A 25729-nucleotide genomic window follows, 5' to 3' on the forward strand; every position below is an offset into this window, starting at 1 on the left:
TTCACAGCTCAAGGAATCAGTCACACAACTGTAAATATTTTTCATTTTTTTAACAAAGCATATAACTGTTACTCCAGCTCCATTCATTTCCACATGCAACATTCTGTCATCTGTTCTTTTTTTTTTTTTTTTACACTCTTTACAACACTAATACCTGAGGGGATTCACAACAGCAAAATCTCTTACAACATCCTCTCCAGTTAAAGCTACACTTCATTCACCCCACCCAGGCTAATAAACCAAAGCCTTCTTCAATGGGCACAGAAGTTTCCTTCAGAAACACCAGGGAATCACATCTCTATTTCTAACCTAGAATTATCCTATTACAAATATTTCATGGGATAAAACTCTTCTGCAATTGACAATTCATATTTAGTCTTAGTCATTAAACAACTACACACAACTGGACATAAGGAATTTGCCAATTTCTTTTTAAATTACCATCTGACATAAAGAACAACCACAAAACTATGACTTTCTTTTTTTCTTTCCTGAAAACTCTCTATTATATAAGACTCTCCTGGGCATGAGGGGTGGTTCAAAACCTACCTCAACACACTGAGGACAAAACAGCACACAAAGCATCCCACCTTTGGGACAACTCTATGGTAAGAGCATATCAAATTGTTATGAATATTCATGGCTGCTTCCAGGCAGGGCAAAATCTTAAGCTCAAAACTTTAAATTAATTTACTAGTTGGCAGTGTGAGAAAAAATGCAAAAAATGAATCTTGCATACAATTGCAAAAAAAAGCAGAAAGCAACAAAAGTGTATTTTCAAGGAAATCAAAGTTCTAGCAAAGTCCATTCATCATTTCAGAAGATCTCCTGTTACAGCCTGATCCATTCAACTCCCCCACAAGTCTCCCAGCTCTCCTCAACCCAAATACCCCAATTTGTAGGTGTGACTGACCTGGACCCTGCCAATGACCTGACCTGGGTGTGACAGTGCAGCAGCTGCAGGTCAAGGACCCTGCTCAGCCCCTGGCCAATGCACACTCATCCTCTGCTGGTATTGCAGAGTTTTATAAAATGACCCTGGTTCCATGGAAATGATGATGTAGACCTGCCTGAAGACTTGCATGGAAAGAAAAAGTGCTTTCACTTAGCAGCTGTTCCCTGCCTGTGCAACAGCAGTGGAGAATATGGGTAACATTTCCTCCTCCTTGGAGAACTCTGAAATGTGGAGAGTGCTGTTCTGCTACACTTCCTGCTGAGCACATAAGAGAGCCAGTAGGACTGCTAAGAGTAGATCATTTACTGCAGAGTAATACCACCCAACTCTTAAGCCTTATTTACTTATAACACAGGTTAGTAACTTGGCCAAGCATCGAGGAAGGGCAGTGGGACTGCTGAGAGAATAGAGCAGGTGAGGAAAGACAAACGGAGTGATGACATTCACTGTGATGTGGAGACAAATTTATTTAAAAGAATTTCACCTTTCTTGGGTGAGGAAATGCATTAGTCATCAGCATTTCTCTCTGAGAAGGAAGGGAAAGGGAGTGCAACTTCACTGCTGTAAAAATATCATTAGAGCAGAACCAGGGCCAGATGTCTATTCAGCCAAGTACTTACATGCTGCTGCTGCTGATAAATATTCCTCCTTAAAAAAACCCACAACCCCCCATATTTCTAGATACAAGGTGAAAAGGCAGCTTTTTATATTTCTTTTCTAAATGTGGGACTTACTATCCACACTTGTGATGCAACATTTAAAATGTAGGACACTGGACAGTAATAAAGATTAAAAGTGACAAAGACAGCTGTTAAACGATGTGATATTATTATTTATGTAAAGCTCAAAGAGTCAGACACTTCACAAAGACAGAAAGAGGCACGGGCTGTGCCCTGAGGAGCTCAGGGGCTAACCAAACAACACCACAATGACGGATGGGCCCCAACAAGCACACGAAGGAGGCATTATGCTGTTGAGTCCCTGCTTATCTTCAAGCTCAATACAAGCAGAGGATGAGAGATGGGGTTAACTTTAAAGGAGGAACACAGAGTAATAGGATTAAGCAGGACAGACCAAGTGTCAAAGCAGGAATATGCATGAGAGGAGGGAGAGAGAGTGGGTGATGGAAGGAAGGCAAGTGAGTCACGAAACTTGGCTAGATCAGTGGATAAGGAAGTGAGTAGCTGAAACTTTGGAGACACAGTCATTCCCCAGCACAGAGACAGGCAGGAGCTAGGGTGTTTCTCTTTGGCAAAGAGTAAAGCCCAGGAGCAGATGTTGAGAAGGTCTGCAGTTAGCTGTTGCAGCAGCAGTGATAAATTTAAGCAACCCACTGCTGAAGAGAGCACAAGTTTGAAGACAAGAATAGACAAACACAGTTGTGGCTGAGAGAAGATGATCTCAGACACACATTGAGGACAAAGGACAGAAACTGAGACACGACAGAAACAGAGGAAAGGGCTGAGCAACAGATGATGAGAACTGTTTATTTTGTGTAATACATCCACTTCATAGCATCTGGGTGGATCATCACTTCTGACACTGACATGTCTAAATAACAAACTGAGGCAAAACTCCAGATGTAGGGAGAGGACACTAGCGAAGAAACACCACCTAAGGACTACAGTCCCTGGTTGTAAAGGCATGTCTGAGTCTGAAACTCAAGACAGCTAACCTCTAGCAGTGAGCTGGACTAGAAAAGGGTGCACATCATAGCCTACGTGCCTGAAGTGCTCACACAGAAATTCTGGTACATCTTCTAAGTCTACAATTTTACTCTTCACTAATACATAGATTCAGAGGAGTTTGTTAGAACAGGTCTGACTCAAACTGTTGTGCCTATTCACACACATGCACAAGAAGGAAGAGGGGAAGTTTTCAAAAGTGACTTTACAATTTAGTATTCTTTGAATATTCTATGGTAGGAAATAGATAGGAACAACACAAGGCTAGAGATAATGACTGGTCAAAAACTACAACAGAAGCACACCCTTAAAAATCAGCTTTTACTAGCCTTTTTAGTGTAACATGCACACAAAAGGCTTGCTTTTTAAAACTAAAACCTAGCATTTTGTAAAGCTTTATAGGCATACTGGCAATATGATTATCCATTTATTCCTCTATACTTTTCAGTCATTGAGAACAAAACCAGCAAAACTCACTTAAGGAAGTCAATGATGAAAGAGTTTTTCTTTCTAATCTCAAATCTCAATTTATTCAGTAGAAACACCAAACTGAGTTACAGCAGTACAGATATCTCCAACAAACATGCACATTGCATGTGAGCCAAAGCTTAAGTTTCAAAAACCAGGTATGCATTTCCATTTTGGAAACACTGCAGGCAACTGTCTATGACTTAGGTACAGGTGCTGTGACTGTGAGCACAATAATCATTGTGTGTTTTAATCAGATGCATAATTACATTAGTATAGATTTGAGAGAGCAGCTTCGTGTCATGACTAACTTCTTGAAAATCCTATTTTAAAGGCAATTCTTTGGTTGTAAAGATGGTTCTGATGTACTGCATGCTCATTTAAATGAGCACTATGTAACACCAGGCTATTTTCAGCTTCCAAAAGTAAGAGTTCGAGGCTGGAGTTACTTGACAGCAATGTGTAACTGGAGCAGTCATTTAAATATGATGCTTTGTTGTCAAAATCATATTACTAATTCCTGTGGATGAATAGCACAGCAATTACATCCACAGTCTATCAGATCTGTGTAAGACAAGCACATGACTGAATAATTTTTATATAGAAACTGACTTGCTTGTTTTTCTTCTCTACTTCTGTAACAGACAGTAATTAATTCATCTCTAGCAAGCCTGTCCATCTGTTGGATGCTGAAAAACATTTAGGGTCACTCAGAGAGGTAAGTAGGTGATTTTATTAGGTCTGGAAGCATTTCAAAATTTCTTGCATATATTCTTCCTCTCATTAGAGTTGAAATACAATTTCACATCCACCTCAATCAAATGCACACAAGAACTGCTCTGCAGGGTGTTACTGAAGAAAAGACTTTTTAGTTATGTAAAAAACTGAAAAAGGAAGAAAGTCCAAACAAAATCAGATATGAAATGGAAAAGGGATAAAACATACAGGTAACAGGGCTGAAGTAGGAGGATTCTTGTCCTGGAAAAGGGAAGTGATGGTGTCTCCTCTTACAAGCAGGCAACATGGCAACAGAAAGATGCTGCCATCTTAGTGTATGTAGGAGTTCCATACTGTTGTCTCCTTATTGCAAAAGCTTCACACCTTCTTAGTGCTTCTCATGGGCAGCTCCTCCAAGCATTGACTCTTTCACAAAGCACCCAACTGACTCCAGGTCCCTTCCAAACCAGCCACCCCACTCTTTTATAGCATCTTCTTCTCATTGCTTACAGCTGTGGCCTGTTAAAGTCAGGCCTGTTCCTAATCTCTGATAATTGGCCCAGCTGCAACTCCTTAGGGGTAAGATTATTTTCTAGACTCTCGTTATTTTCTTATATTCTCTCCCTCCACAGAACGACATACAGAAACTCAAAGAAATAAGAGAACATTAAAATAAGTTTTCTGAGGAAAAGGGAGAACATTTGAGTTATATAATCCACAGGAATAAACGCTTGCCATGGAGTGAACAAATGCTCCATTTCTACAGCCCCAGTCCTCGCTTTTTCAAAGCAATGGGCAGCGAGGAGCACGGAAGCACCGCGAGGAGCACGTACCCAATCCGATGATGCCCAGGGTCTCCCCTCGGATGCGGGCGGCCCCCGAGGCCACCTCCCGGATCTGCTCCACGCTCTGCACGCGGGTGCCCTCGCGCAGGGCCTGGTGCAGCCAGGTGGTTCTCCTGTACAGGTTGAGGATGTGGCACATGGTGGAATCCGCGGTCTCCTCCACGGAGGCGGCTGGCACGTTGCACACGGCGATCCCTGCGGGCAGCAAGCACAGGAGCCCGGTTGCCAACAAAGTTCATTTCTTCCATTTAACAGCAATACGGGAGCACGATGTTTGAAGTCAACACCTATTTCAACATGTCTTGCACAAATACTGAGCTTCTGACTGTAATGGCAGGCAGAGCACCTGACATAATAGTTGACAACTATGTGCCAACTTATTTCTCTGATTTTTTATTACTAATTATCATGCTTTTATGTATTGCAAACTAAAACACTGAATCACAGAAGGAAAGCACTGAAGATGTCTGATAGTTTAGAACATGGTAAGCATTTACATTTCCACTGAGCTTGGTGCTTTGAATAACCAAGAGAAACCTGACTTGCTCTCAACAGTGTAGTCAATGATCAGAGTTTAGGTTTAATTGTGAGTTAGCCTTCCACCACTGGATAAATACCCTCCCAAAAGCTATCTGTGCAATTTAAAAAAGGATAAAATAATTTATAAAGCCTTCCCAGGATGACTGTTAGTAATTCCACATCATGTGTAGGTAATCATGATACAGGGAAGGACAATCTGTTACACATTGCACAGAGGTTTTTAGAATTACTACAAACCAGACCCCAGTCCTTTCCTGGTCCCCCACATTAAAGGGAACCCATCTAATCATCAATAGGAAAATGCAAAATCTGCTTCTCCATGGCATGCAAAGGTAATGACAAATAAGTCCATGTTCCTAACAGCTGAAAAGTCACCAGCTGAAACTAGCATAACATCAAGCAGCCTAAATTGTTACAACCACAGAAAAGTTTGGAAGGTGGATTATTGATTCAAGACTCACAATAAGCCTATTTTACTTCAAAAACAGAAGCAACAATTTATTTCAATTACATGCAAGCTATCCCATTCTGCTTTTTACCTTCCAGTACTCAACAGACAGTAGTTAAGCAAAATGCTTGAAAAACTTTGTGTCCTTTTGGACTTGTCTCTCTGCAGTCTTTCCATGTACTGCATGTTCTCTCTCTAATCACCAGCTCCCACAAATGTTTGTGTCTCAGTTCTGCTGACTGAGACAACAAACAGCACGCAGTATAATTTCATGGTGGAGAAGAAAAAAAGCGTTTTGTATCCTAAAAGCACCCAAGAACTGTTTTTACTGTTTGGGATTTTACATAACTAGATATTCAGTAAGTCCTCAGCTAATACCTGAGTATCTTAGAAGCAAAGAAGAAGAACAAACATTCTCTTCAAAAACAGCACCAATAGTAATATGACAAATAATAAGCTCATGCTATATTTATCTATGTTTTACATTCAAATGCTTTTATTCTGCTGCCCAGTACTCTTTTGCAGCTTTCTCTACATCACTAAAAACCTGCACAAGGAACTTACAGCACTATTTTTCTTTCCTCTGCTGCAGAGATAAGCCTGTCTGCTGAGTCACTGCCCTTAAGACTTACAAGAAGATATACCAGCATCATTTGCTGGAATATTCATCTTGGCATCCTGCTAACATCAATGGTAGAAGGAAATTCACCATTTTTAAAATGGGGAAAAAAGCTTGACTGGAAGGGAGAGGTGAAAGACTGAAAAATAACATCCCTCTAAGTACCTCACATTAAACACTTGCATTTGTTTATACAAAAAAAGTCTTTCATGGAGCAACAATGCAGGTTTTAGATGGCAACGTAAATTAAATAAATGTGTCTCCTAATAGCTGCCATTCAACAAAATTATGCTTTAAAAGGAGCTTAAAGAATTATATTATGTGTTTGGGAAGAAGAGCAATATACCTTCTTCCCTAATAGGTTTCCTTAGGAAACTGAGGGAACAAAAGTCAGATAAATTCTCTCCTGAACAGCAGGAATTTATTTTTCTCAATTTTTCTTCAACTCTAAAAGCACTCAATTTTGAAAGGCAGAGACATAGCAAACCACAAAAAGCAGCAAGAGAGAGGCAAGGAAATGAAGAGACATTTCACATGGGAAAAGACAGCACACTCTCATCTCATCCACTGTGATCAATGCTCCCTTTCCCACTGCTTTCAGTGATGTTGTGCACAGGTTCAATGCTGAAAAATGCAGGTGGTAGCGGGCATTACCTGGCTCCCACTCCACTGGCATCCAGCTACACCCACTACTTGTATGTATTTTCTAGTCAACTATTAATAAAGTGCAGAAAAAGCATATTTTATCCAAGAAACACATATTTTCATGCTTTGTAAGAAGATTAAAAGTGCTAATATAAAATAATGCTAAGTAGGAAAAGCTGGTAACAACCCCATGTGCCAGCTCTACAAAAAATAAGAAGTTACTACAGGAGTTCAGGAATACATTGGACTCTGGTCTAAATCTATATTTCAAAAGCAAATCAAAGCCTTTTATAAAGAGCAAATCACTCTCACATTACCTCCTTAAGATTTGCATTACTTACACCAGTTCAACAAATGGAAGGCTCTTTGTCTCAGTAATGCTTCAGCCCAGCCATTTCACCCAAACTTAATATTAAAATCAAGAGATTTTACTGGAATCTTTCCACCATTTACTGGCTTTTGACAGAGTGGACAACAATATTTTTAAATTAAAGGATACACAACCAGGTTGGACCCTCAACTTTATAACTCAGTGTGATCGCAAGACGGGAACTGAATGATGAGGAAGGTGGCCATTTAGCATTTCATATGAACAAGAATCTCCCAAATCTGCTGTGTACTCTAGCTCGAGGAATTATGTGGCTGCATTTAGGTTGTAACCTGGGTTACAAGCCAGCAGAGACCTGCAGAAGAGACAGCCAGCAAACCTCCAAAGATCTTCCTCTTATCAGGGATTTTCTCCACAAACTGGGCTCCTGACTGGTCTGAGCCTTTGATCTGCACCTACATTTTGCCTTTTGATCTAGGATTTTACCCCAGGCCACTCTCTCTCCACACACACAGGTTTTCTGAGGCTCACAACACATGTCTGACTGCACACCAGTTAAAGCAGGCAAAACACAGCCTTGCCCCTTTCAGCCCTGACCTGGCCTTTATACAACTCAGCAAGGAGTGGTTAAGGCTCTGCCACCATCACAGCAGGGGAGTATTCCTTTACCATTAGCTGATAAACAGATCACACTACAGCTCCTCACTACACCACTGGGGCTACTGCTAGGACCAAGCACTGCCACGCTGAAATAAACATTTCCAAGATCTTTCCAGAGCAGAATGGAAAACACACTTGGTCTACACAACCTTGGAAAAGAAAATCTCTACTCCAAGTGGTCTGACCTGACCTCTAGATTACAGATAGGAGGTAGTTTAAACTAAAGTAAGAAAAGTACAGATGAGATAGTTGCTTTTCTTACAGTCAAACATCAAGCACCATCTCTTCATAGTTCCAGTAGCTGAATTTATTCTGAAGAAGCAACAACTGATTCTCCTATAAAACTGGTATTTCTATTTTATGGACTGGTTTAGTACTAAATCTCATGCATCATAAATAAGTCTCAGACAGTTGATAATGATCTCATTTTTTATTCAAACAGAAGTAGTATGCCAAAATGTTGGAATTATATTTTGTAATTAGATTACAGCAGAAGTAGTTAAAATATACAATTGGGGTAAAAAAGAAAGAGATGAAAAATTATGGCCTTTCTCCTTAGGTTTATATTGAGCAGGCAGATTGTCATCCTGCCACAAAGCTGTTAATATTATCACTTAATTAACTAATGCTAGTATCTCCATAATGAGTTTTATACTCTGATGGGAAAATTATACAGCTTACATATGATACTAGTATAAAATACACAGAACACATTAGTACAAAGATTTAGATGCTATCAGATTTCTAGAGGCAAGTATAAGATGCAAAATAAAGTCTGTAATAGCCGTACCTAAATCTCCAGCAGATTTGATGTCAATATTATCAAAACCACTGCCAATTCGGACAATTATTCGAAGTGCTTTAAATTTCTCCAGGTCTTCTCGAGTTAAAGTTATAGTGTGATACATCAGGGCACCCACTGCTTCATTTAGTACCTAGAAATTAAATGAAGAAAAAACAATTGGTTTTTTTTGTTTTCACAGAATCTCAGCTTAATCTCATACACATATTCTCAAGTATAAAAGACAGTAAAAGCATTAAATACAGATTCAGGGTTTTTTTTAAAGGTTACTTTTCTAAACATCTCTTGGTAAGTCTTTTTCATTTAAGTCTCCATTTTAGCATGACGGGATCAGCTTCCAAAGAACTGCATGATCTGTGCTTGTGTTCTCAGTAAGAGGGAAAGCTCTCCTCATTCCCCAGGAAAGGCTCTGCAATACTGACCCCAGTCCAAGTGCCACTGGACTGCATCTGCACACACAGAGCAAACACTCCCACAAACAGTGAGTATTTTATGTTTAGGCAGCTGATATTCAGCTCTGAATGGAGTAACAGAGCAGGATCTCTATACAGGCACCACTGCCCTACTCAACCACTGGATACCCGAACAGAAAACGTTCAGTGATCACAAACCCCTCTGACAACAGAGACTGAAACTGGTCACTTCACACACAAAACCAAAAGTGTCTGCCCCTCAGTTCACTGACACTGCAAATAAGCTCTCACTGACAGAAAACTGGATGTCACATAAATTGGTATTAACTGAGATGCCAAACGTGACATTATCCAGGAAAATCCAAAGCCTCTGAGAAATAAGAAATTGCATGAAAGTAAAAATGCTGCAGAAAAAAACCCCAAACTTGTGAGAGCACCAAAAAAGCAAAAATAAAAGACAGTCAGAAGCCCCTGACAAATTAAATTATGTCAGAGTGCATCCAACCTACACAACAGCACTTAAAACCAAGAGGCGTGGAGTAAGGAGAGGGAGAAGGGGTGTGGAGAATGGAGCCAGACCTGCCCCAGCAGTTTTGAATTCTGCCACCCAACAGTGACACTGCACCCCACACAGGTGATATCAGTTTATTTTTCACACAGCAGAGACTATTTTCCTCTTTATCTGCAAACTGCACGATTTTACTTCTTCGAAACACTTCCCCGTGCTTGCACCTTCAATGCTCTAGCTAATATCCTAATGGTTCTACAAGACACAAAACATGCACACATCATTTCAGCAGCTAAGCCAGCTGTAATGAATTCAAGAGATTCCTATGACACACTTCACATAAAAGTTCTGCAGAGGCTCTAAATTTCTTGTCCAGACTTTAGAGTCTGGTACATGCACAGATTCTGTCATCTGAATTACTTCTGCTCATATGAGCATTTCCTAGTGCAGTGCAAGGTCAGTAAAAATAATCAACATGCATAATTTTTAAAAAAACCATTGCAGCAAATCAGAGTCTTTCACACAGAGGATTACAATTGTTGGAACCAAGGATCTGCAACAGCGTTTAAAAATACATAAAGAAAAAATTAAAAGAAAATAAAATCAAACCCCATAAAAAATGAAAGAAAAGCACTTATTACTGAATACTTCACAAAATTATTTATGCTATTTCAACATTGTTTCTGGACTGAGAACTTCAGTTCTAACTCAGATAAAGACAAGATTCCTTTGAGCAGAATTTGCATTTACTAGTAAGAACTGCAAAAAAAATTACAAATTACACATCCTTCAAGAATTCAGCTACAACATAATTCAAAGACCAGCTGTAGGCTCAGATCTTATAAAATGATTACACACACAAAACTCCTTGATTTTAATGGTGCAAACATGTCCTTTGGAGATGACATGCAGCAGCTCAATCAGAAAGACTGCACCCACAGGATGTGTTACCTTGAGCTGTTACACAGGGCTAATAAAAACCCAACTCAGTTTTGGGTTTGCTTTTCCAGTCACACTGCAGCTGGCATGGACCAAGCCTGGGGTATCCCACACAAGAACCAGTCCCTCTTGGGAAAGGAAAGCCCACCTAAATGCCCTCAGGTTATTTCTGCTCCCACCAGAGGCTGAAATAAAATTGTTCAAGGATCTCCCAGCCTCAGTGTGTGGAAATTTCTTCCAATTCAGTTGCAGCACTTGTTGCCTCAAGCCTGAAGGTCAATTTAAGACACCCTGGCTATCTCCAACAAGCCAAGTCCCCTGCTCTGGGCTGGATCATTCACTTTCCCCACCCCTCCCAAGGGTCGCTGTGGACGCCTGTGCTGCAGCAGACACCATCCTCTGTGCAGCTGTCAGATAAGCAGAAACCCAAGCTCAGAATACAAGGACACACCCTGAGGCTGTGACAGCCAGAGCCTCTCTCCCAGGCTGGAAAAGGCCATGGTGGTGTACTCTGGGGCTACAGATCTGCCACTGCACCAAGGACTGCATCCAGCAGGGCTGAAGCACAGCTGAACTGTGAACACATTTGTTTTACAATCAGTGATTCACTTTGGGAGGCAGATTTTCATTTCATAACCATGCATATTTTATTAACCCAGCCAGTCTAGACTGGCATTTGGACTCCAAGAGCACTGGTGTGGACCCATTATGACACAGTTTTTGGGCCCATCTAGGTTATGGCTTGGCACTAGGAGGAGACAGAAAAGTACTGGAAAGCTTGGGAATGTGTTCAATAAAAGGGAAAATATTTCCTAGCTATAGCTTAATGCTGACACTAGCCATTTCCACAGGCAGTTATTTACCCATCACAAGGGATATGGAACAAGCAAATGCAAGTGACAAATCTCTCAGAATTTCTTTTTAGTGACTGAGCCTCTCCTAGGATTATGGGCTAGTTAGCAAGGAAATCCACTGCTAAAATTGTAATACCCTGCAAGTGTGTTTTATCACATTAATTTGATAATTTAATTATGTTACTGCCTTTTGCTACTGGACATGTGATAGGAATCTGCCAAAAAGGCAAAAAATAGTAGCAGAAAACCTGAAGTTAGAAACATCCAGCACTGGTGAATGTTAATAATGCCACTTAGATTTAAAAAAACAGTGAAAGTTTCTGTATTTTGGAATTATTTGCATAAATTATGTTCTCAGTCATTACATATATTATATGCACACAAGAAGTCTGACAAGTCTTTCAATGAGTAAAATATAACACATGAAACTGATATCCAGCATAAATATCAACAATTCCACAAAATGAAGTGATCTTTAGAAAAAAAAACTGTGCATAAAAGTAATTCACTGATGATTTAACAAAAGGGATGGATGCATTGAGAAAATCAGGGAGAATAAGTGATTTTTCTGCATCATTTTCCATAATGAACATAATTTTTAACGAATTCAAGAACAATTCTTTACAAGGAGATCAAACTTGTGAGTGAGATAGCAGGCAAGGCAGAAATTCCAGACCAGCCTGAGTATGTGGCAGTCAGACCAGGCTCTCTGATGATTTCTTGCAAGGAAAGGCAATGGAAAAACCTGAGAGGAAATGAGCAGAGCCAGCTGTGCTCCTCCAAGAGCCACTCCTGCTTCCATCACAGCACAACTGAGCCCTGTGGGAAGGGAGGATCCGAGGCAAAGCTGACACGGGGACATGAGCTGGGCTCCTTCTGTTACCCAGTTATTATGGAGCTCACCTGCCTGATTTCTATTCCTTCAGACTTCCTTCCAGCTGACGCCAGAGCTCGCTGCTGAAAGCCTTTTGCACTCCCTGTTCCATGGCTGACAGCTTTTCCCAGCACAGCAGCCTGGACAGGTCTTTCTGCTGTTCTTCAAGCTCAACATGACTACTCTGCTTTCACAACAGGCCAGGTCACCAAGGCTCTCAGGGAACAGATGACAGTAGTAGGAGACACTTCTATTTCCAAGAATTTTACAAATCCTGAATACTGATTATCCAAGGTTTAAATCGTTCTACATGTTTTCCCCATCTACATTTTTTTCTTTCTTCTTTCAGTACCACACTATTTTAACCATCATGCTGAACATCACAAAGTCACCACTGTTACATACACATCTCATTATCTGGGGAAGAACTCTGAACATCTTGCTTACTTTTAGAAAAAACATAAATCACATGCTAAGAACTAAACAGCAAGGCCTTCTCTTCTTGGAGCATCTCAAGACACTTCTAGATTTGACTATGAGAGGCTGATCCCAGACACTCATGGATCAAATCCAGAGCATAGAAACATAACACAGTAAATGAAATGCCAAACTACTTCAGTGCAGAGACAAAAACAAATTATAAATTACAAGATGAATATGACAAACTCTTCATCTTAAAAACAAAAATCATCACTAGAAAGTGCTGTATTTAATCCAGTTCTAGAAACTACAAAGTGTTGCATTTCTTGGACTTGAAATTACATGTGTCATCTCTAAAAAAATTATGTTCCAGTGTCACCAACAGACTTGAAATATTTTGCACATTTGGGTGGAACAAATGTACTTCACCAAAACGGAGTAAGCCTTGCCTTATTTAACTTGCAAAAAGCAGCTGCATGTTGAATTTGTAACCAATAGTCTGTCACATGGGGAAGGCTGCAGAGACTCAGAGCTGCTCCCAAATCCTCCCCACAGCACTGCAAAGGATCCATGTGAAACCAGCACCACTAAAGCTAAAAGGAAAAGCCAGTGTGCTCAAGTGGTATTTAGTGGCTCTCCAAAGCTCTGTTATATTGTATTGCTTTTTACAAGTTCTTGCTTCTCTTTACAAGCTCTCAGCTCCCTGTTAGGTTCCTATGATCCATGGTGCTGTCAGTAACCCACTTATTTCATATAAACTTTACTCAGCCAGGATACTCTCTAGTGAGGACCCTAAACATTAATACTTGAGTTTATGCTGTCCATAAATACAAGTATAAATATTTTACACAAACATAAACAAAACTTACTTGCAGGCTCCTGAAAACGCACTCTCTAAAAGCCTATATATCCATACACTATATAAACTACATATATATACACATGTGACATATATATATATGATAGTGTATTTCTAGTCTTCTAAAAATTAACATTAAAAATATATATATACATATAAATACGTACACACAACTGCATAAATAACCTGTATAGTCTACACACAACTTGCTTTTAAATACTATATTGAAGCCAGTCTTTCCAAGGCAGGATTTACTGACCATTACATGCAGCTTCAATGACAGAAGTCAGTTTGAGAATATAGACTCTGAAAACATTTTTACTGAATAGAAGGCTTCAATGAAAAATCTTTAACAGGAGTTCTGTGTGTTAGTTTGTCTATTAATAGGGCTGGATTGTGTCTATTCATAAGGCTGAATTCAGGTCATCTATCAGACACTAGAATGGATTGAACATCCACACCAAAGGATATTATGGAGTTATGGAAGCCACTGGTGACAACTCCACCCAGTTTTTTCCAAGTCCTTCATAAGGAGTCTGATCCAAAGCTCATTCAGTTTTGGGACATTTACAAGGTTTCGGATCAGCCTCGAGGTGACAACTTACTCCCAACCAGACCTTACTGTTTAGAACAAGGCTGCTTCCTTTCAATCTGTGTTCTTTGAGAATTTAAATCTGATGGAAAATTTAAATGCTTCATCTGCATCATGAATATAAACAGCACTGATGGTGTAAACACAAGCTTTACTGCTAAACAAAGAATTGGAAGCTTGAAAAATTATCTCACTTAACCACTGCTGTAACAGGGACAAATCAAAGAGGTGAACAACAGCACCATCCTGAATTTGTCTGCATCAGTTTCAAAACATTTGTCACTTTTCAGCTCCTCTTTGAAATGCTCTTTGATAAAACTGCCATAGAATTGTTTCTATATTTAATTCCTATGTCAAAGTGTGACTGAAAAATTTCAAGTTCTGTTAAACAGGAAGTTCAGATTTAAAGTTTTTTAAACTTAGAACTACAAATATGGAAATGCAGTATATCCTTTTGAAAATTATTCCATGTTGGGCTCAGAAAACAGGAGTCAGAGGATCTGACACACTGTACCCCAATCTCTCTGACAAGGCCAGGGTTTACCCAACAGACTGGTCCAAGGACTCCTCACTGCTTCCATCAATGTTCTGGTCAGCTGGGTAAATGCTTGAAGCTGTAAACCCCATCAACCACACACTTTTTTTCTTCTACCTGATTTGCAACAAGATGTAGCAAAGTACATAATTACAGAAAAAAGAAAATGGAAAAATGTATCAGCCTCAAATAAACTCTTGACTTCTTTCCAGCCTGTACATTTTGTTTTAAAGACCATTCCTAATCAGTTGTGCTTCCTGTCTTTTCATCTGGGTTTGCAAGAATCACTATTTTCTCTCTCCTTGGTTGAAATGCCTATTACCAGCCCTTGCAGATTGTTTATATTTATCCCTCTTGATCTACACAGCACTTCCATGTCACAGAGCACACAGCAAAGCCCAAAAAGCAAAGAACATGAACTCAAAAAAATCCTGGGCAACACAAAGACCTCAAGGGTATGCTTGAGTCTGTTATGCCTTTAAAGGTAGAGAAGTGGAAAAGAGCAGCAATACTGCAGGAATCAGAGTGCTGGGTAGGCTGCCAAGGAGCCAGGAAAAGCAGCAAACTGTGAATGGCACTGAAACTAAGAGGGATTGGGAAAAAGAGGCAAACAGACAACGGAGCATGAGGTAGGGAAAAAAGAAAGTTGACCTGGAATGAGGATGGAAGCAAGCTAAGTGTTTTTAAATAATTTTTTTGGATGAACAACTGTATTTTTGGCAGAACAAACCAAAACACTGTGTACACTTGGAAGCAGTCTTAGATAGTTACTGAGAGAACTTATTTACACATCATTAATTGTAAAATAAAAGCCAATTTAACAGCAGTGAGTAACTTTTATAGACAGTAATGCAATCTCCAGTAAGAAATTTGAACACTGAAATCTTAAATATTTTTACCCTAAATGACAGAAGTTTTCTGATAGGATGCAATGAACCGAACTCCCAGTTTTGCCGTAAGTTTGACAAACGTAATGCTCAACTTCACACAGCCACATGCAACATCTACAATAAAACAGAACTCAGGGGTTAAGGGATAAAAACATCTATTGCAGCCCTGCAGACTGGCTCAAAAATAAACTGCTTTTTCTAGGCAGAACGGGAAACAAGGAGTGAAACCAAATACCAGTCAAACCTTAGACATGAGTAAATTTCTGAAGCATAATAAATGACCCTAACTACAAAGTTATTTCAAAGTAAATTTCTGAAGCATAATAAATGACCCTAACTACAAAGTTATTTCAAAACATTGGGTCACTCTCAGTAAATGTCAGTATTCATTTAAGCACCGGCAGCCCGATTTTTCAGAAGGAGGGAAATGTATCTTCATCATCCAAGTTGTTTACCAAAGCAGTGGAATGGGGAACAAATGCTTTGACCTGAGATGAGGCACAGTTCTACTACACGTTATTACTTATTTGCAACTTTACAACTTGTTACTTATTTTCCACAGTTAATCTCCTCAGCCATAGGAAGTGATTGGCAAATCAACTCTTGGCAGAAGGGAGTTGCTACAGAACTGCAACTCAGTTACCCAGCTGGAGAAAACTTTCTTGAATGAGCACACAGAGAAAGGTATTTGCTAAAATCCTGCTCCTGACCCTGCACAGAAAGGGCATTGAAATCCTTGCTTCTTTTCCACCTTTCTTTTTGTGTTAAAATCCCTCAGCCTGCTTGCTCCTCTGTGAAAAACTACTTGGCTTGTACTTTGCTGTCTCACAAGCTATAAATTCTCCTTTCTACTCTGTTTCCTTGAAAAACTGAAATCACAGTATTTTAAAGCAGGTCCTGTCCCTGAAACTCTCATGACCAGCAGAAATCGCTTCTGCGCGTTCCGAAATGTTCCTTTCTCAAACTCTGACCCCTCACCCCCCTGTGGTCAAGGCTCCACAACTGTGCAAGCTGAGTTAACATGGGTTCCTCCTTTCCCTGAGATCCTCCTGCTGCCTTTCACTGCTTCCCTCCCAGTCTGATCCTCGGCTCATGTCTTTCCCCCATCCCAGTATAGTCACCCACCCAAGAGTATCAAACAGTGTCAATCACCCTTCTGACCCCATTCTAAACTCCCCAGCCTCTGGCCTACTCCCTGCAACTTCACATTAAATATATCTCTATCTGCTAGCCTATGGATTCAGTATCTATATTATCAAAACCTGTATTTCAGCTAACAGGGCAACATCATTAGTATGGCCACAAACGTGCATTCCGAAATACATTAACAGTTTTGATCCTGCTTTAAATATGCAACTCTTAATTTTAAAACCTTTTGTGAAAACAATTTTGTATTTAGCAAAGCACCATTCCCAAATAATGTATTATGCAAACAGTACTAAAATACAAATATTCCTCTAAAGATAGGTGAAAAGTAGTCATTTTCCACTGCAGATGAACAGTGAACACTTTTCCCACATAAGTGAACAGTGCTTAACACTCCATAAAACTGCTCTTTCAGCCTATGTTAAAGGAAAACAACAGTATGATAATGAATTCTGGTTTGTGACTTTTGTTGTAGAAATTTATTACCTCGCAGGTCCAAATGTTTTAGGACTGTCTCACCCTTTAGGCAAGTGAAAATCTGTATTATGGCATTGTAGTGATAGGTAGTGAAAGTATTTTTTCCTGATGTATTACTGAGATCATTGAGAATTAATTATTTTTGTATCATAAAAATCAAAAGATGCAAGCTTTAGTATAATCCCCTCAATTCAGAAGTTTTGTGAAGATCAGCAACAGATTACCTATGTCACTTATGAGTTATTCAAATACTTTTCCAAACCTGCAATTTGAGAGAGACACAATGTCGGGATGTGAAAAGTTCATTTATTACACACCACTGCTAACAGAAAATATCCACTGGATTTTTGCAAGGCACTCATAGCACACAGGAATTACCCAGTTTTGATGCACCAGAGTAAATGATGTTGACTTTAGTAAGCTAATCATAAAACTATACAGGTGGTGGAGCAGCCAATGGTACAGTGTTCACCTCAAGAGCAGACTGCTCTTAGCTACTAATAGAACAGCATTTATATTACTTATTCTTCATGTGTCATGTAGTTTTTGTAAATGGAATCCATGTATTAACTCCTAACAGTGGTGTGAGAGAGGAAAACAGAAAAAAAAAAGCAACTTCTCAACATGATTATACAGAAATCACAGAAAAAAAAGGCATTCTATCACATTTTAATTCTTGAATTCTTGATATAGAGTAAAATAAAAAGGAATTGGGAAAAAAGCTCGAGTTTCCTCTAAATTAAAAAAATATACATTGTCTTTGAACTTCATAAATTAAGTTTTATTTTATTAAAAATCTCAACAACCATTATCTCTGCAGATCCATTATAAATGAAGACAATTTTTCAATTCCTTGCATATGTTCTCAAGTTAGGTTAACATTCACCACATTTTCCATGCAAATTTTGGGTTAGTATTTGTTTTGAAACTCTCTTCCAGTGACATTTCTCAGTGCACAAGGCTGCCTAACCCAACCTGCACAATTCCTTGGCTAGACAGAGAAACCAAAGTTACCCACACAGACAATCCAATACTTGTGGTCTGTCTTTCCAGGAAAAGGCTGAGCAACAGAAATGTTTCCAAGGAGCATTTCAAGGTACCACGTAGTAGTATTTTGCCCAGAAGTGACTCTGTCCATGAATTTAATTCAGTAGGGAGGCAGAGGGACACCATCCAACCCACCACAGCACAGCTCACCACAGACACTGCAGTAACGCACCACAGCTGACACACACTGCTCCAAATCACTACAATACCTGCATTTCCTAGAACACCTCAGCTGTGCCTCCTCAACATTACCTTTTCATGAATTTCCTGTGTAGACTGAGCATCACAAAACGCCACAGTGGCGACATCCTTCAGAATAGGCATTTCCACAGTGCAGTCCCTGCCGTCCAGCAGCGCGACCAAGGGGCGCGGGTGCATGGGCCCGTTCATGATCGGAGGTCGAATGCCTGCAGACAAACACACAATCTTGTTACTCAGGCCGTGCAAATGCCATTGCAGATAGGTTACAGCTACTCTGCTTTATTCTGATGGCAGAAAAAGATTTCAAGGACTGAAGCTAACAAAACAGGAACAAGTTTATACTCAGCTGTCAACCGAGCATAGAAGACCTTATGAGGAAATTCCATGGAGGTTCAGAAGGCTGAACTTTGAAAGATGGACAAAATCACTGAGGGAATACTTGTTTTTTAAAGATACTTCTCACTGTACTAATCAGTGTCTCTGCAACCTTGTTCAACCTTTGGGTTTTGACTGGATTCCACACCTTTGTGAGCTCTAGAAAGAGTGAGAAGTATCTTGCCCAGGCTTGCATGAAGAGTGGAGCTTATGGAATATAATAAGCAACTCAGTGAGGATTTGAGTATTCAATTTACATATATAATGATGATTCTGCTGAGACTAAAATTTAACTTTAAAAAGCCTACAGCAGCAAAATTTTCCATTTACTGAGGATCCAGTGTCCAAGTTTACAGGCAAAATTGCTGATCTATGTAGGTCTGCTTAGGCTTAAAAAGTTTTACCAAACAGTTCTATAGAGCTTGGTCAAACATGTCATACTTAATCCACCACTGAAAACTCTTACAAAACAGGAAAAAAATGTCCCTCCCTAAATCAATGTCACACTCCGAACACCATGGAGTGACAAACAAATTCATGTCAAGTATCTGGGAGAAGGACAATCAGTCCAAACTGAAGATTTAATTTACATCCTCCTTACAGAGTCTGGAAATGAAAAATAATCCGTAAGATATTTAGAGAGCATCTCTTTAACAATACAGATGCTATAAATACATAGAAGTACTCAAGGGAATAATATTAAACCATTGCATTTACAGAAAGTAGTTGAGCATGGGTGGGAAAAAAGACTTCCTGAAGAGATAATGAAAAACAAAACAAAGAACAAAGTACATTTTTTCCTCTTTTAGAATAAGAAGTTTTAAGCACTACAAAGTGAATCAGGCTAGTTATTTCTTGTATAAAAATTTCAACAGATATTTTTGTTGCAGTGTCAATTTTAAAACATTGCTTATTTTCTTGTTAATCCAAGTTGGTCCAACAGCAATGCAAATGACTGAGGTGCCCCAGTTAACTCCTACAAGCAATCCCTGCATCTTAAATCCCAGCCTGTGTCAGAAAGCAAGTCCTGAAAGACTAGTATCTGCATTTCAAGTGGATGGAAAATCAGCAGAGTCCCGGCCATACAAGTATGTGATGAAGAAAACCAGCTGCTGGGAAGAGAGATTTTCACAAGTCAACACAAGGAGCGTATGAGCTCCCCTGGGACAGCTCCAGGGTCCCTCTCACTGCCTGGGTGAACCCAGCAGCTCAGGACAGCCCAGTGCCACTGCACTCTGGCATTGCAGCTCTTCACCTGTTCAGTTTTTATACCCGAAGACATGAGAAAAGCGGTCACTACACTTGGTTCTTTTCTGCTCTACTCCCAGCACCTCCCCACCCCTGATGACAGCATGGACTGACTGACTCTGCAGTACTATCACCATTTTTCAGATGGGAACAAACAAAGTTTGTTATGGCAATTACACAGTTGCAAAAACACCCACTCCTAACCTGTACTATGATAGGTGAGCTTAGAAATGCTTCTGGTACACATTATTTCAGTAATATTCAGCCACCAAAACTAAATGGGAGACATTAATACGTAATTATTAAAAAAAACTGTGCAGCTTGATAGCTTATTATTGATACTTGTTTGAACCAAAAATGGCCACATAACCCTCATATAGACATTTTTAGTAAATAAACTACATACCAGTAATGGGGTACAGGAGACAAACACTAGAATGTACAACATAAAAATACTTAAGGTATTAATGGAACAATTCTATCCTTTAATGGGGATTTAATTATAAAACTCCACATTAAATATACTTAAATACATCCTAGGATAAAGCATGTTATAGACTTGCTCACTTTTTTTAAAAAACAGTATATATAACAGCATTAATAAAATGCAATTATGTCTAGAAACAAATGCAAAAATGACATCGCAAGACCTCTTCATTTTGCTTAGAGTGACTGTGCTTACTCAACAACTGAAATGTCATGATCTTGCTGTCAGTACAGCAAAGCCAGAAATTCAATAACAAGTCTGAATGCTAGCTAAAATAAAATTTTAAAAGCTAAGAACTTTGATACTAAATTTGTTGCAGATGAATGAGGAAAAATATGGCACAGGTGATTCCCTCAGAGCTACAACTAAAGCACCTCTGTCAGAGCACAGAGTCCAAACTTTAAAAAGTAGGTGAGATTAAAAACTCTCACTTCAAAGAAACACTTTTCTGACCAGGGCTAGCTCAAAAAATCATGAAATGTTACAGCACTAACTTCAGTGCTTTTGCATGTGGACTTCACAGTGCACATGCAAAAGCACTAAACAGAGCCCTTTCAGATAATGATTTCTCTAAAACACATAAAGGCGTGGTCTGGTTTTCCCCTCACACCAGTATAGCTAAGATTTCCACCAAGTTGCTTGTGCAACACTGGTGCTAAGGGGAATGCCAGGGCAAGCCCCAAAGCACAGGAACAGAGTCAGAAAAACCCCAGGAGGAGGAACCCTCCCTGAGAAATTTCAAGGCTTTGTTAAGAATCCCCAGAACTCAAATACATCCAGTGACCCTGACCACAAAAACCCTACAAACCTTTGCTTGCTAAAATCCCTTCTGAACTTCAGCACAGACTTCCTGTTGCACAATCTTGGTGCCTAAATCTCCTGCCCCTGAATGGCAGGCAGTAATTCCCACTTCAGTTTACTTCCAGGAACTTCATCCCAGCGGCAGTCCCTACGTAAAGTCCCCATTTGGGAAGACGTGGCTTCGCTATGAATCAGAACCTGTGCAACAAAAAGGTTCCTCTTCCAGCATTTGGATACATTCTGCCTGGTTTTCATCTGGGAATGTCACACTGCACTGCGCCTTTGGCTCTTCAGGAGACCTTGAAGAGGCAGCAGGAAGCAATGTGGATTTAAGAGCAATGTGGATTTAAGAGCAATGTGGATTTAAGGACAGTGTTTTCCATGTTTTCCATGCCTGCATTTACAGTGAATAATGCAGCTCTGTGCCAGAGAGAAGTAACTGCAAAGTGGTCAGAAGTGACATTCAACACGACAAATGTAAAACTGATTTAAAAAAATAATTTCACTTAGCTGGCTTATTTAAAAGTATTATGGTATAGCACTTTACATTACACAGATAACACAAATTATACCACCACCCCCACATCCTATAACCTTTGTTATGGGAAAACAATCTTAGTTTATCCTAACTCAAGACTTTCAGGAACCCCTACCAACCTGACATTTCTTAATCTGAGCTTGATTTCCAGGATCATGAATTCGATTTCTCAATGCTTTACAATCTTCAGTATTCTGAGGCAAAATAGCAGCCTGTCATTCCATCCTCATTTCCATGTCTTTAATTTTTCTTGCAGCCTCCTGTAATCTTGAACCAAAGCTTTTATACTTCTTATCCACTGCAACCTCTGTAGCCTGGATGGTGTTCAAATTTTTACTAAAAATTAAACACAAACAATACATTAAAACAACGTTAAGGGTCTGACTCGTGCTCACAGAAGGCAGGAAACTCAAAATTAAAGCTTCTCACTGCATCTGTACCCTTCCCCCTATGGCTGCTGGCTTTCCACCACACCTGCTGTGCTGCCACTGGCCATGAACATTGCGGGGAAAGCAGTGGAGTGTTAACACACACTGCACCTTGCTCAGGACAGCAGGTGTACTGAACATACACCTACCTGCACTGGTGGGCACCACTCCCATGGCCAAGGCTTTGCCTGGGCGGGCAGGGATCCAGGGACAGTGTGTGATCTCCAAAATGCCCCTGCTGGAGGGCCAAGCCCTCCAGTGGGCACCAGAGATGGAGTGAGAAGCCTTAACTCTGAACTTGATGGTTTAGCTGGGTGTAAGTCAGGCCCTTAAGGTTATCTAAATGTATTAAAGAACAAACCTAGCCCTTTCCCAACAGCTCTAATCCAGCTGTTAGTCTGGGGTTTCTGCCCTGCCCCCATGTGGAACAAATCTGGTGGGGAAGCTCTTATCCCACTAACAGCTACTGTGCCAGTGGCTGCTGGGTTTTTCTAAATTCATTCCGGGTATAAGGTGCAGGGACAGACAGAGCAGCTGTCCTCAGGCAGCAGCTATCCACATGTGGCTCACAGCACAGTGCCTCTGCACAGCTGCAGCCTGGAAAAAACCTATCAAAACCTTATTCTAGTCCAGCTCTTATGGAAATAAACGGGGGAATTGAAAAAGCAGTTTTCAGCTGCAGAACCTGAGAGGAGGCCAGCCATGTGCACAACTGACTGTGGGTCCCAGAAACAGGGGATTGACGAGCCCACCATGCAGCTTTGTAACCAAACAGGAGTGGGAGGGCTGTGAATTATTTTACCTCCACACATTTGAGGGCACGGGGACTTAAAGGTGATCAGCCCAACCTCAGCACAAGATTTTCTTAAACTGGGAGGAAGCCACCTAAGCAGGGCAGTGTCCTCCTCCCTCCCAAACCCAACCAGCATCTCCTGCTCCTCAAGCATTGTTTGTGCTACCCTCCAAGGGGCAAGAAGCCAATGTCATTGGCACACAGCACTGCAGGGTAAGAAAGCTCTCCCTGACATAATCCAGGCTGCTAAATGTGTTTCAAACTTTTCATAAAAACAACTTTTTATGGTACAAACTGACAGTAATTGAAGCAATCACTTTGCCCAAATACCGGAGATCTCAAAGTAGTCTGCCATGGTTTACTGACATCAGAAAATGTACTACAATGCAAAGCTATCAAAATTAATAACAACGTAATTTTCACATTTTTCTACTGCTGATTAACTTGACATGATTAGGCTGAGGAGTGTCTCATATGAGGCGCACATGTTAAAAGTAAAGGACACTGTCAGATTTGTAGGCCCAAAACTTGACCTACCTTTCATTTCTTTAAATCTGTTTGCAAAGTCCATGTAATTCTTTAAATGTGTTTTTCTTTTTTCAAAACAAATGCTTCAATTCTTTTTTTCTGAAAAATACATCAATGCCAAAAAGCACAACACTTATCAATAACCCTATAATCACAAACCAACAGGAACATGAAATGGAGGAGAGCAGCCTGGCAAGAGAGTTTTCCTGTCACTGGGGATTCTTACAAGTGCAAAGATTAAATAAGGAAGAAAAATCCCTTGACAATATCCTCCTTTTCAAAGAATTTGTGGTAAAAACTTCCTTTATACATTGTAAAACATCAAAATTATTTACTTTTTTTACAAAATGCAAACTACTGGAAAACCTCATCAATATTTACAGAAACAAGACCTGAAAATGACAGGTTGGACATTCAACTAATTTATAGTCTTGCACATGTATAATGAGACTAACCCCTTTGGCATTTACCTTTATTTTATATTCTTACCTAGGTGTAAATTCAGTGAGAGCTGTCACTTATTTACCATAAACCCTCACAAAAAATTTGCATTATTTTCAAAAATAAATGCTAATATTAATTCAAGGAAAGAATGAATTGTCAAAACAAACAAAAAATATCCTCCTCATAACATGAACACAGAAGCTGTTATGAATTACATTTGCCAATATGCACCATTAAAATTCCTAGAAACCCCATACTTAAAAATCGTATTTTAAGGTTTCTGACCTATCATGCATTTTTACATCTTGGACTCTTTTGGCAGGCTCATTGTTTTGTGCACCATGAACTCAAGTTCAAGATATTGAGATTCAAGGTATAGCAAAACTCTAAGAGCAGTCAATTAGAAGTTTAAAATACAACTCAGGTACAAGGATCAGAGAAAAGGATGCAAAGAAAAAAAAAAGAACATTTATCATCCTTCAGTATTGTGATATTCAGCATATTTAGATGCTGAATATGCAACACAAAAATTTCATGATTCCACCAGAATCTGAGCCAACACTTTTTGCTGCTGCCTTCAAGATGAGCAGGATGCAATTTCCTATGAATTGGGATGCAGGATTGGAGGGAGGCACAGGGGAGAATACTTTAAAATAAAGAACACAACAAGGGACAAAACAGTGACAGCCACCCTCAGAAGACTGAATTATGTAGCAGATTAAATTTAATTTCCTTCTTTTCTCATCTCATTTAATGCTTCTAAGTATATTTCTTAAGAATTTAGGAACCTGCTGCAAGGCATATTAAAATCGAGAGGAACAATCCCAAACTGATTTTGAAAGCAACAAGATGGACCTCACAGGGCACATGCAAAAGCAAAGTGAGCAGAAGCTGCACTGAAAGCTCATGTGCAGCCCCCGGGGAAGGCCCCAGGGCTCAGAGGGTAATGCTGAGCACACTGGGACTTTACTGGAAGCACACAGTGGATGGATTCTGCTGCTATCTGTGCTTTTTATTTACCTGAACTCAGTAAGAACAAGTCATCTTCCCTCTTTTCTTTTGAATTTGCAGGAGACCAAGAAAAATACAAGTGGTTTCCTGTGCTGTGTTGACCCAGCGATGTGCAGAGCAGTCACACCCAGCTGTACCCTCCTGTTAAGTGTGAAGGCTGAAAAGCACCCAGAGCTCTGCAGACACTCCCAGCTCCCTCCCTGACACTGGCTGTACACCAGCACCAGCACTGTGTAATTACAGCCAGCCCACAGCCCTCCATGGGTGCATCTGTGCACACTGCACTTCATTATTGCACTGCCCGGGAGAAAGAGCCTGGGCACCCAGGCAATCACCCCAGCACGCAGCACAACAGCCTCAGCACAAACTATGTGAGACAGCTCTCTTGCCTGATTTGCCCTTTTGGTACAATCACAACAAAACAAGCCAATGACTTCTGTTTAGGACATTCTGCATTTCCCTGCTGCTGCTAGAACCTGAATCATGATTCCTCATTCCTGTTCCATACTCGCACTGCAGGTAAACTTGCCATTCTCAGGGCATTATTCTGACAGTCATGAGGACATGGGGCTTAGCTGTGGTTTTTAATAGTGATCCCTAACCAGTGGT

The 25729-nt window shown here is 40.1% G+C and overlaps 1 protein-coding gene across 8 annotated transcripts in view; it reads right to left on the minus strand.

The window, feature by feature from the left end:
• Nucleotides 1-25729, minus strand: part of CTBP1 (C-terminal binding protein 1) — a 237609-nt gene that overhangs the window by 19147 nt on the left and 192733 nt on the right. For 6 of the 8 annotated variants that reach the window (XM_063157939.1, XM_063157940.1, XM_063157938.1 and 3 more), the window contains 3 exons: nucleotides 18519-18673; nucleotides 8701-8845; nucleotides 4659-4865 (listed from right to left, as the gene is read on the minus strand). In XM_063157939.1, the coding sequence (XP_063014009.1) occupies nucleotides 4659-4865; nucleotides 8701-8845; nucleotides 18519-18673 (507 nt within the window). Of the gene's footprint in view, nucleotides 1-4658; nucleotides 4866-8700; nucleotides 8846-18518; nucleotides 18674-22035; nucleotides 22253-23674; nucleotides 23765-25729 lie in introns of all 8 variants that reach the window. The other 2 variants (XM_063157942.1, XM_063157943.1) reach the window with 2 other exon arrangements.

The sequence above is a fragment of the Melospiza melodia genome, chromosome 5 (genome assembly GCF_035770615.1).
Source record: "Melospiza melodia melodia isolate bMelMel2 chromosome 5, bMelMel2.pri, whole genome shotgun sequence".
NCBI classification, from domain to species: domain Eukaryota; kingdom Metazoa; phylum Chordata; class Aves; order Passeriformes; family Passerellidae; genus Melospiza; species Melospiza melodia.